Raw genomic sequence first — 12,702 nt, 5'->3', positions numbered from 1 at the left:
TGAAACAGATGGTTTTCTAGAAATATAATTTCTGTAATGCAGGGATCGTCTGAATGGCAAAATGTTGACTCTCTACCCAACTGAATATGCAAAAATAGAGTGATAGAAATCCAGCCGAAATTCATCTAATAATTTCCTTTTTTGTTACTAATTATTTTAGTCGAGTGTTTAATTATGATACGTACCGAAACGGAAAATGAGACGAAGAGGAATTTCTTTAGCCAGAGTTTGGTAAATCTGTGGAATTCATTGCCACAGACAGTTGTGGAGGCCAAAACCTTTGGCACTTTTAATGTGTAGATTGACATGTTCTTGATTAGTAAGAGCGTCAAAGATTACGGGAAGGCGGCAGGAGAATGGGGTTGAGAGGGAAAAATAAATTAGCAATGATCAAATAGCGGAGTAAACTCAATGGACCTAATTATGCTCCTATGTCTGTGGAACAATTAATTTTTCACTTGCAGATCCGTAAACAGTACTAAATAGATAACAGAATAAACAAACAAAAAATTAAACATTCATGCAAAACAGAACAAAAATCCGAAGTCCCGAGTGCAATCAAGACAATTCGTGGTTTAGATGGTGTTTGTAGTGTTCAATAACCGGTTTTCAGATGGGCGGTTTTCAGACTTTCTTCCCAATGACAGGAATGAAAGAGTGTGGCCAGGATGATGTGGATCCTTAATGATGCCGGCTTTTGAGACAGCACCTCCTATAGATCCCTTCAATTGTGGGGAAACTAGTACACATGATATGCTGGGCTGTCTCTACTACTTTCTGTAATCTCTTTCATTTAATTTGTCAAATTAGGTCATAATGCAACCAGTCAATATGCTCTACGGTACACCTGTAGAAGTTCAAGAGTATTTGTCCTAGAAAGACCTTCACAAAGATGCACGACCTAGAATTTGGTTCACCACTCTCCACCACTGATCCGTCAATGAAAACAGACGTGGATAATCTACATTTATATATTTTGCATTGTCGTGGCATCCAAAAGGGTTTCATAATAAATGCCATAGATTTGAACAATAATTCCTCTTTCATTAAAAAAGACAATAAAGCAGTCATAAAATTGCTAATGCTATTGAAGGCTGCAATAAATCTCTTGAAGGAGAAATAGGCCTCCAAGGTCGTACTCCAATTCAAGTCCTTAATTTTAGTTTGATCCTCAATATGTAGCGAATCTTCATGTTTGTGCAGGGAAGGCTGATACATGGGGCAAACGCAAATAATAAACCTAGTGTATCTTCTGTTGCCTGTCTCTAGCCCCTATTTTTTTCTGGAGACCTGTCAGGAACCTATGGTAGACACAAAATGCTGGAGTAACTCAGCAGGACAGGCAGCATCTCTGGACAGAAGGAATGGGTGACGTTTCGGGTCGAGACCCTTCTTCAGACTGATGTCAGGGGAGTGGGCAGGACAGAGATAGAATGTAGTCGGAGACAATAAGAATGGTGGGAGATCTGATGGAGCGAGAGGGAAAGCAAGGGCTATTTGTAGTTAAGTCAGGAACCTATCCCTGATAACATGATCCATTTTAGATCCCCCAAAAAAGACAGTATGGGTGACTGCTGCAACACGAGTAGGATGCAAGCCAGTCATGCAAAAAATTCAAACTACTGACTGTTCCTTCTGCTGCCAAAACCTTGTATCTCCATAAAATGATTGGCTATTAGTTACTTACCCCTCAGTCTTCTTAAATGAACCAATATTCATTTTTATTTGATTGCACCTCTGCAAATGCTCAAGTTTTACAACATTTGTTTAATATGAAGAATGAAGTGCTTCTTGTACAACAGAAACAAAAAATACTGGCAACACTGAGCAGATCATACAACATCTCAGTCATAAGAATTATGTAGCATGGAAACAGGCCAACCATTCAGGAGACGGTAATAGTAATTCTACTTGATTCTCCCCACATTTTCATCAACTCTTTCCAGGTTCTATTACTCACCTATAAACTCAGATAATTTACACTGGCTCATTAACCTAACGATGCACACATCTTTGGGGTGTAGGAGATAACCAGAGAAAATATAGTCACAGGGACAATATACAAACTCCACAGGGACACCATGGAATTCAAGATCCTGGCTGCTGAAAACAGAGGTGTTAGGGGTTATGTGGAGAAGGCAGGAGAACGGGGTTGAGTGGAAAAGATAAATCAGCCATCACTAAATGGCGGAGCAGACTTGATGGGCCGAATGGCCTAATTCAGTTCCTATCACATGAATCTACTCACTATGCCATCATGTCACTCATATGTACTATCTTTTCATTTATTAAGAATTCATCCACTTAGTTTAGCCTTCCAAGTGCATTATCTCATACTCCTTCAATACATGTTAATTAAAAAAATGATTACAAAAGAGCCATCAAATGGCTGCTCACACTTCTTGAAAAGAGTTATCAATGCAAGAAAATGGCTATACCCAAGATGCCATCAGATCCTCACTGAAATAAAATTTCTTCATAAATACAATACAGTGAACCCTTGTTATAACAAATTATAGTGAGGGAAATGGTGACCGTTATTGTTAATTGTTCTCTATAACCATGTTGGGGCTTATCATTGTACAAGTAGTAGAAATAAACAACTGCAGAAGCAGGTTAATACACAAAAGAGCACAAAGTGCTGGAGTAACTCAGCAGGTCAGGTAGCATATCTGAAGAACATGGATAGATGGCATTTCGGGTTGAGACCCTTCTTCATACTTTCTGTCTGTTACCGGGCCTGGAATCCAGGTGAGTTGACAGACAGCCTGATTGCGGCTAGGGGAGAAGTGAGGATCAGCGGAGTCAGTGTTGTAGCCTAGGGGCAGCCAGAATGCAGGCACGGTTCGGTCGTTGCGGCGGCACGTGAAGGGGGGTGGGTTGGCTTGGAAACTATCAAGGAGGGCAATGCAGGCCTGCAGTCGCGTCCACAGAGTGGCCTAGAAGCGGCTGGGGAGGCGGTGAGGGCCGGCGCTGGCATCAGCAGTCCAGAGCGGAAGGGAATGTCAATAGGTTTGCCGGCTGTAACCAAAATCCGTTATAAAGATATCCAGATAAAAACAAGGGTTTACTGTACATGGATAAATATGCCTGTCGATGCAGAGTCAAGCAACACATTGAGAAACAGAAATGCTGCAGTCTCCTCGAAATATTCTGTGGCGAAGATGATAGAAACATAGAAACATAGAAAATAGGTGGAGGAGGCCATTCGGCCCTTCGAGTCAGCACCGCCATTCATTGTGATCATGGCTGATCATCCACAATCAGTAACCTGTGCCCAACTTCTCCCCATATCCCTTGATTCCACTAGCCCCCAGACCTCTATCTAACTCTCTTAAATTCATCCAGTGATTTGGCCTCCACTGCCCTCTGTGGCAGAGAATTTCACAAATTCACAACTCTCTGGGTGAAAAGGTTCCTTCTCACCTCATTTTTAAATGGCCTCCCCTTTATTCTACGATCGTGGCCCCTGGTTCTGAACTCGCCCAACATTGGGAACATTTTTCCTGCATCTAGCTTGTCCAGTCCTTTTATAATTTTATATGTCTCTATAAGATCCCCTCTCATCCTTCTAAAATCCAGTAAATACAAGCCTAGTCTTTTGAATTTTTCCTCGTATGACAGTCCCGCCATCCCAGGGATCAATCTCGTGAACCTACGCTGCACTGCCTCAATTACAAAGAATGTCCTTCCTCAAATTAGGAGACCAAAACTGTACACAATACTCCAGATGTGGTCTTACCAGGGCCCGATACAACTGCAGAAGAACCGCTTTACTCCTATACTGAAATCCTCTCGATACGAAGGCCAACATGCCATTAGCTTTCTTCACTGCCTGCTGTACCTGCATGCCAACTTTCAGTGACTGGTGTACAAGGACACCCAGGTCTCGCTGCACTTCCCTTTTTCCTAATCTGACACCATTGAGATAATAATCTGCCTCCTTGTTTTTTGCCGCCAAAGTGGATAACCTCACATTTATCTACATTATACTGCATCTGCCCACTCACTCAACCTGTCCAGGTCACCCTGCAACCTCCTAACATCCTCTTGGCAGTTCATACTGCCACCCAGCTTTGCGTCATCTGCAAACTTGTTAGTTTTACTTCCAATTCCTTCATCCAAATCATTAATATACATGGTAAATAGTTGCGGCCCCAACACCGAGCCTTGCGGCACTCCACTCGCCACTGCCTGCCATTCTGAAAAGGACCCGTTTACTCCTACTCTTTGCTTCCTGTCTGCCAACCAATTCTCTATCCTTGTCAACACTCTACCCCCAATAAGTATAAGAAAATAACTGCAGATGCTGGTACAAATCGATTTATTCACAAAATGCTGGAGTAACTCAGCAGGTCAGGCAGCATCTCGGGAGAGAAGGAATGGGTGACGTTTCGGGTCGAGACCCTTCTTCTACCCCCAATAACATGCGCTCTAATTTTGCTCACCAATCTCCCGTGTGAGATCTTATCAAAGGCTTTCTGAAAGTCTAGATACAGTACATCCACTGGCTCCCCTTCATCCATTTCACTAAAATGTCACTACTGTGATACCCACACAAAGTGCAACTCTAACAAAATCTCGATTGCGACAAGGAGAAATTTCGTCACTTAGGTGTGAATCATTGGAATTTTGTAGCCTCTGGAGGATTTGGAGACTTTACAGTAATGTTCATTCAAAACAGAGATTACAGATTTCGACCATGAACTGTTGATTCCACGAACATTCACAATTAAGGAAACATTTTGCAAGCCAATTAAGATACCAGAATTTACAGGAACGGGAATACTGAAAATATTTTTGTATTTTTAGAGCAAAAATTTATTATCATACATTCTCTTAAAAAGAAATGTCAAAACATAACTGTGATATCCATACATGGTGACAAAGTGGGAATTCTTTTAAAGCAAGCTATTGATCAAAATTATCTATTTGAACCAATTGACCCCAATGAGAGACATATTCAGTTTAGCTTTATTATAAATAACACATATTTGAATAATCAAATGTATTTAAGGCAGAATTCCACTTACATGAATCCTGTTGCTTCCTGATTGCAGGTCCTATCTTCAATTTTTTCCCTTTGAAGTTAATCTGTGACTACAAGCAAAGCAAAGAACAGATTATTTTCATACCCTGGATTATAGCATGATAGAATAAATTACAAAAGGCACTCCATTCTCAGGATATCTGGTAATATGACGAAGTAATTCACATTGAGCACAGGATGAGAGAATTTTTCACCACTCTGAATTAGATCAATAACATTCACCTGATAATCAAATTAGATAATGATCACTTCTTCATAAATACAGTACATGAATAGCTTGTTAGATGCAGAGACAAGCAACAAAGTGAGAACCAAAAATGCTGTAGTACCTTGAAAAGATCCCATGTCAAGGAAGATGAAAGACAATGTGACCTTGACCTCCATGGATAAAAGTCCTGCTAATCGTCGGCCTCATCACGGGCGACTCTGCCATCGTCGGCCTCATCACGGGCAACGATGACAGGGCGTACAGAGAACTGATCAAGGAGTTTGTGCACTAGTGCCAGCGGAACCGCATCCGGATCAACGCGGGGAAAACCAGGGAGATGGTGGTGGATTTCCGCAGGCGCAGCCATGTCCCCCCCGACACCGATGAACATCCAGGGAATGGACATCGGGAGGGTGGACTCTTATAAGTACCTGGGTGTTTACCTCAACAATAAACTTGACTGGACCGAAAACATCAATGCGCTGTACAAAAAGGGCCAGAGCAGACTTTATCTGCTGAGGAGACTCAGGTCCTTTGGAGTGCAGGGGTGTGCAGTGTTTGTACAACACTGTGGTTGCATCAGCCATTTTCTATGGAGTGGTCTGCTGGAGCAACAGCATCTCATCAGCGGAGGGGAAGAGACTCGACAAGCTGGTTAGGAAGGCCAGCTCTGTCCTGGGTTTCCCCCTCGATTCAGTACAGGCGGTGGGAGAGAGGAGGATGATGGCAAAGTTAACATCGCTGCTGGACAATGACTCCCACCACATGCAGGACACTGTCACTGCACTGAGTAGCTCCTTCAGTGACAGACTCCTTCACCCCAAGTGTGTGAAGGAGAAATATTGGAGGTCCTTCCTTCCCACTGCTGTGAGACTGCACAACCAGCACTGCTCCCAGCAGACGAGTCAACAGTAACAGTTAAGGAATACACAGTAAATTGATGACAATTTATCCTTATCTTTATTTTTATTTATAACCAATGATCTCTTGCTATCCACTTTGCTGCTGTAACATTGCAAATTTCCCCGGTGTGGAACAAATAAAGGAATATAGTATTATTATTATTATTAAGGTGCTCTCCCAAAATATCTGATAAACAGCTTTAATAATAACCTTAAAGTTGTGCACCTGCATATACACCGTTCAAAAGGGATCGAGTTAGAATGTCGTACCTGAAGATTTTCTGGGGCAGGGACTCGGCAAATGGGCATATTATTGTAAATTCCATATTAAATAGAAATATTCTCAGAACCTAAGGCCAGCCTCCCTATTTAAAACGAGAATGACATTCTTCCTTAAACAACAGTAGAAGCAGGCTTAAAGGAATAAATGAAAGGAATGTATAAGAAAATAACTGCAGATGCTGGTACAAATCGATTTATTCACAAAATGCTGGAGTAACTCAGCAGGTCAGGCAGCATCTCGGGAGAGAAGGAATGGGAAGGAATGGGTGTTTTACTCCCAAGGAATGAAAGGAATGAGTGTTTTACTCCCAATCAGACCTCCCAACATTTGATTTTATGAATTCATAATTTTGCTGTCCAAAATTCATAATTTTAAATCAAAATTCATAATATGGCGCGTAATGCAACTTTTCAGGAAAAAAAGTATGCACGCCAAATGCGCGTACGCTACATTCATGTGTGAAAAACGACTATTATTTCCGACAGTCCGTAGTTCTTGGACTACATGTACAATGTCAGGCCTATCATGAGTATATTCTGCTATTTATAGAAAGGTTATTGAACGGAGATAATTTTTGCAACACAAAGAAAAAATTGTTTTGTTTTGTTTTTTCTATTTTGCTTTTTCCTTACACATCCCAATTCTCTTGGTATTGAATAAAAGAACAATGGTCAGAAAATGTATGACTAAGTTATGAAGAAAGAGTTGATAAATGCGACTCGACTAAGCACACGGAAGGATTTCATAGCGCGTGTCTGTGACCGTGCTAACAAGGATAGCAATACAGCGCATCGATATTGACCATCAGTAATTTAGATCACTCCTATACCATCTGGCACAGCGTTTCTCAACCTTTTTACCCTTGCGGAATCTTTGAAATAATTTCCATGTCTCAGGGAACCCCTACATAAAAATTTGTCACGTCCAGCTCCTATCCACTGACCAGTAAATGTCCACCAATAAACGCGTTTTAATGGACAAAAAGGAGGGTTGATGAATGCAACACATTTGATATAGTCTAGGTGGCTTTTAGCAAGATATAATAAGGGAGCATCTGGGGAAGTGGGACTACCTAAATTGTTCTTGCATAGTCACACATTCATGGAAGACGATTCACTCATTCATTTCACATTCGTGAAAAGTGGTCTTTCAAAATTGTTATATTCAATATTGAATAACAAGGGCCACAATGACCTACAGAAAAAGAAGAAATGTTCTTCATGCTCATTCTGGGCATCAGGAGGGTGTAAATTAAAGGGAAGGGGGTGGGAACTAGAGTATTAAGTCAGAAATAGGAAGGAGTGATGGGAACATAGAGGTTAGGAGTAGTAAATCTCAAAAGGAAGGACAAGCAGGGTGAAGTGAAGGAATATGTCGACGCTGATAGGCTGAATTGCGTTAATTTCAAAGCAAGGAGTATTGTGAAGAAAGCAGATTAACTTGGAGCCTGGATCAATGCTTAGGACTATGAAGCTGGGGCCATCACGTAAACGTGTTACAAGAGAGGCAGCCCAATATTCTGGGGTTTCAATGTTTTAGATGTAATCAGAGAGAGGCAAAACGAGGATCTACAGATGACAAGTAACTAGATAAAACAGGTTACAGGGGGCTGCAGATGATAGAATCTGTTAGGAAAGGTCGAGTATGAAATCAAATAAGGGAACAAATGAGGAGAAGAGGAGGATGAGAAGGATGCCCTACACAAGGAGCGTGTGGGTGAGCGGTTGATGGCATGGATAACGAAGAAACTGGGTAAGAGGGGACTGGTTGTAGTAGGAAACAAACCTCTCTCTTCCCCCCCCCCCCCCCTAGTGCCCTCAACCTCATCCCCTCCATTTCCTGTACATCTGCGCTCATCCCACCGACTCCAGACAGAATAGTGATAGAATCGCTCTGGTCCTCATCTTTTATCCCACCAACTGCATCCAGCAGATTATTGGTCATTTTCACCAGTTACAGCACACTCCCACCACTATCACATCTTCCTCTACTCACCCATTTCTACTTTCTGCAGGGAATATGCCCTGCAATTCCCTAGTTCACTTATCCCTGCCATCCTAGGAGGTGCAACAGCTGTTTCTCGCAGAACCCCTAGCGGCCAAATTGACAAATTGCAATTACCAACTGTTTTGCGGAAAAATGCGAGGCAAAATCGGAATGGTGGAAATGAAATAAGAAAGCGGAAATGTTCTGCCAAATTTGGAAGGGTTGGGAGGGGTGCATTTGTGAGGCCAAGCACTGACGAGACAACTGCTTTGCTGAGTACCTGTGCTCTGTTTAACATGACCAGTTAGTGCTTTTGTTGTTGGCCATTTCAATTCCCTGTTCATTCCCACATTGACCTGTCTGTCCTCAGCCTTCTCCACAGTCAGGGTAAGGCTAAATACATACTAGAACACTTCATATTCCATTTCGATAATCTACAGTCCGACAGCATGAACACGGAATTCTTTAATTTCAGGTAATCTGCCCCCTTTCATGACTGTCCCCTTATTCCTCCCCTTCCTCCCCCACACTCTTCTTTCTCACTGCACTTCATCCCCTCTCAGGCACCTTTTTTCTCATCCACATCATCCACCTGTCAGTCTCACACTCCTCTCATCAGGATCCTTATCTCACCTCCCCTTTCCCATCCAACCACCTTTATTGAAATCTATTTCCTCAGCAACAAATCAAGTACAAGTTTTAAGTTTTAATTTCAATTAGGAAATTAGTTTTGTTCTCCCAAAACAAGCCATGAATCAAATTCCTGCCTAATTTTCACCTACAGTTAAAGGAAACATAGCAAATCTAAAGTCTAAATCTAAAATTAATAACAATGTTTAATGTCTTCCTTTCAAACAAGATGATAGTGATTTAGTGAAAGATCAAATATACTGCAGATTTTAAATGCATAGTTAAACTTTAATATCTTAAATAATTTGGTGGACAAACCTACTTACTTCAGAAATAATCTTTTGTATATCCACATCATTGTGAAATGAAACAAAGCCATATCTAAAAAAGAAAGCTGGTTTAAAATTCATGCATAAAACTGAAGGAACATATAAAAGGGCCAATTGCCACTTGTCATTCATAAATTCAATCATGCTTTATCTTTAAAATATAGTTACTACTATAAACCCCACTGTTTTGTTTGCCAATTTTCCAAAGCTAATATATTTTCCATGACAGCATACCCCTTACTTATAGTAAGTACCTATTAAATGTTTTTTGGAAAGTAAAAGTATCTACATTTATTACACCCACTTATTTCCCTTTACCCATTCTGCCTGTTTACTGAAATTCGGCAAACACCAATTCATCAACGAGGCCGACTGCTTAAATATATTTTGACTTTCTACGTATCTTATCTGTACATAATGGGTTAAAATAGAACCAAGAGGAAAAATATCTCACTATACTGTTAATATATTCTGCCAGAATCCAAAGTTTAGCCAATGAACACTTCCGTCCAAATTCTCAGGTAGAAGAATGTGCACAATAGTCTAATTCGGATGAGAAATGTCTTACCCTCTTGAAACACCACCTCCATCACTGATTATTTTAACCTGTTTCACAGCACCATATCTTGTAAAGAAGCCTCGCATTTCATCTTCACCCATCTATTATGGAAAATAAAAGTCAAATGCTTAAGACTTTAAAATTAGGCAATCTCAATATTATCCTTTGGATCTGTTCAGCTATGCAAAGCTACTGAGATCTCTAATTGATTCAGTTTTAAGACAATTGAAGAACAAATATACAATTTACTTGGGAATAGAAGACTTAAATTGTCTTCACATTGGTAGTGTAGCGGCAACTTTAGTCTTCCCTATAAAGCCCAAAAGCTTACCGTTTGACGAAGGAAAGAGAGCGATATTTCTTCCACGCAGATAACAACAGAAAGATCTTCACGACGTCTCAGTATCATTAATCGTTTATTGAAGCAATAATACAAAGATTGGTATATCCACTGTCATCAATCTGTTTCTTAATCTGGTAAAATCTTATTATCATCGTCGTTCCTTCACGACCTGTTACTGCTAAGACCCTATATCTCAGCAGTCTTTATCGTGATTCATATGGCCACTAAAATCTTATTATCTTAGCAAGCTCCTGTAGTTACTGTACGACCTGTTAACCCTATGTCAGCAGGTTCCTGATGTGTCACTGAAGCATTACATCAGTGCTGGATAAATTATACTCATAATCTGGCCCCTCCCATGGCTCCTCCCAGTCAAATTTGCAGATGATATTAAGCTGGGGGGTAGTGTGAATTGTGAGGAAGATGCAATAAGGCTGCAGGGTGACTTGGACAGGTTGTGTGAGTGGGTGGATACATGGCAGATGCAGTTTAATGTAGATAAGTGTGAGGTTATTCACTTTGGAAGTAAGAATAGAAAGGCAGATTATTATCTGAATGGTGTCAAGTTAGGAGGAGGGGGAGTTCAACGAGATCTGTGTGTCCTACTGCATCAGTCAATGAAAGGAAGCATGCAGGTACAGCAGGCAGTGAAGAAAGCCAATGGAATGTTGGCCTTCATAACAAGAGGAGTTGAGTATAGGAGCAAAGAGGTCCTTCTACAGTTGTACCGGGCCCTGGTGAGACCGCACCTGGAGTACTGTGTGCAGTTTTGGTCTCCAAATTTGAGGAAGGATATTCTTGCTATGGAGGGCGTGCAGCGTAGGTTCACTAGGTTAATTCCCGGAATGGCAGGACTGTCGTATGTTGAAAGGCTGGAGCGATTGGGCTTGTATACACTGGAATTTAGAAGGATGAGGGGGGATCTTATTGAAACATATAAGATAATTAGGGGATTGGACACATTAGAGGCAGGAAACATGTTCCCAATGTTGGGGGAGTCCAGAACAAGGGGCCACAGTTTAAGAATAAGGGGTAGGCCATTTAGAACGGAGATGAGGAAGAACTTTTTCAGTCAGAGAGTGGTGAAGGTGTGGAATTCTCTGCCTCAGAAGGCAGTGGAGGCCAGTTCGTTGGATGCTTTCAAGAGAGAGCTGGATAGAGCTCTTAAGGATAGCGGAGTGAGGGGGTATGGGGAGAAGGCAGGAACGGGGTACTGATTGAGAGTGATCAGCCATGATCGCATTGAATGGCGGTGCTGGCTCGAAGGGCTGAATGGCCTACTCCTGCACCTATTGTCTATATATGTAGGCCAAGTATTAACCTCAAGACAACCCCCTGGAGTCCAAAAATAATACAACAGGATACAAAATAATATAATGTGCTAAAATAGCTAATAAACACAAATGGCTCCGACAGGTGCATGGCCCCAGAAACAATATAATGAAACATGGTACAGAATTCTGGTCAGTGGGCAACACTGTAATAGTGGACAATGAGATTGAGAACTTTGAACAAAGTGCAGTTTGAGTTGATCACCTAGTCAATGCAAGAAAATAGTAACAAGGTACATCAAAATCTCCAGTGTCTGTATGTGTAATAATGGTGGAACACTGAAAGCACTTGAAGGTCAAAACAAAGTTGTTTGCAAGAGATCCTAATCACAATTATTATAAATTGAACTTCAGTAAGGAAAATAATTATAAAGATTAACTACTGTGGTAAGTGCAAGACTAAAATACTTACTTAGCATAACTTAAATTGGGAGCTTCCTATACATTTTTCTTTTCCCATCATTTTTGGGTTCAGCATATAATTTTCTACAGCCACGTATCTAAGGATTTGCTTACATGGTACAATGACTCAACAGAACAAAGAGCAATATTTTTTCCAATTGCTCCTCCAATTTTCCAATTGTTTCAGGATACCATGCAAAACAACATTATTTTCTACCCTTCCTCTCTCCAGTATAAATTGATTGATATAATAATACATGTTATTTTCTTTTTCCTGTTGATTAGCAGCAAAAGGCAACAATTACAATACTACAATAACTTGCAAAGGACCAGACAAGGAAATTCTACGAAATTTGCACTAAAAGTGGTGCATTTGGCCTTCATAAGCACATTTTCCTACAATCCCACTTGTACTTTCTTTACAATAGACAATAGACAAAGAGGCCATTCGGCCCTTCGAGCCAGCACCGTCATTCAATGTGATCATGGCTGATCATTCTCAATCTTCCAATTTGAACAATATCATTAGCCTTCTTTACCACTCTATCTGCTTGAATTGCCACTTTCAGGGATTATGGATTGGAGCACAACATCCCTCTGTAAATCAATACTTGACATGATTACCAAGACCCACCATTAGACTGAAATAGGCAGCATATTTCTGAGGAACATTTGGACA

The 12,702-nt window shown here is 40.9% G+C and overlaps 1 protein-coding gene across 1 annotated transcript in view; it reads right to left on the bottom strand.

Annotated features, from left to right (window-relative positions):
- Positions 1–12,702, bottom strand: part of dazl (deleted in azoospermia-like) — a 31,305-nt gene that overhangs the window by 12,684 nt on the left and 5,919 nt on the right. The window contains exons 3-5 of the mRNA XM_078422310.1: positions 9,957–10,048; positions 9,386–9,440; positions 5,034–5,100 (exon numbers count right to left, since the gene is read on the bottom strand). Coding sequence (XP_078278436.1) covers positions 5,034–5,100; positions 9,386–9,440; positions 9,957–10,048 — 214 coding nt within the window. The remainder of the gene's footprint in view (positions 1–5,033; positions 5,101–9,385; positions 9,441–9,956; positions 10,049–12,702) is intronic.

Source organism: Rhinoraja longicauda, chromosome 2, assembly GCF_053455715.1.
Source record: "Rhinoraja longicauda isolate Sanriku21f chromosome 2, sRhiLon1.1, whole genome shotgun sequence".
NCBI lineage: Eukaryota > Metazoa > Chordata > Chondrichthyes > Rajiformes > Arhynchobatidae > Rhinoraja > Rhinoraja longicauda.
This window is presented reverse-complemented; position numbering and strand designations above follow the sequence as displayed.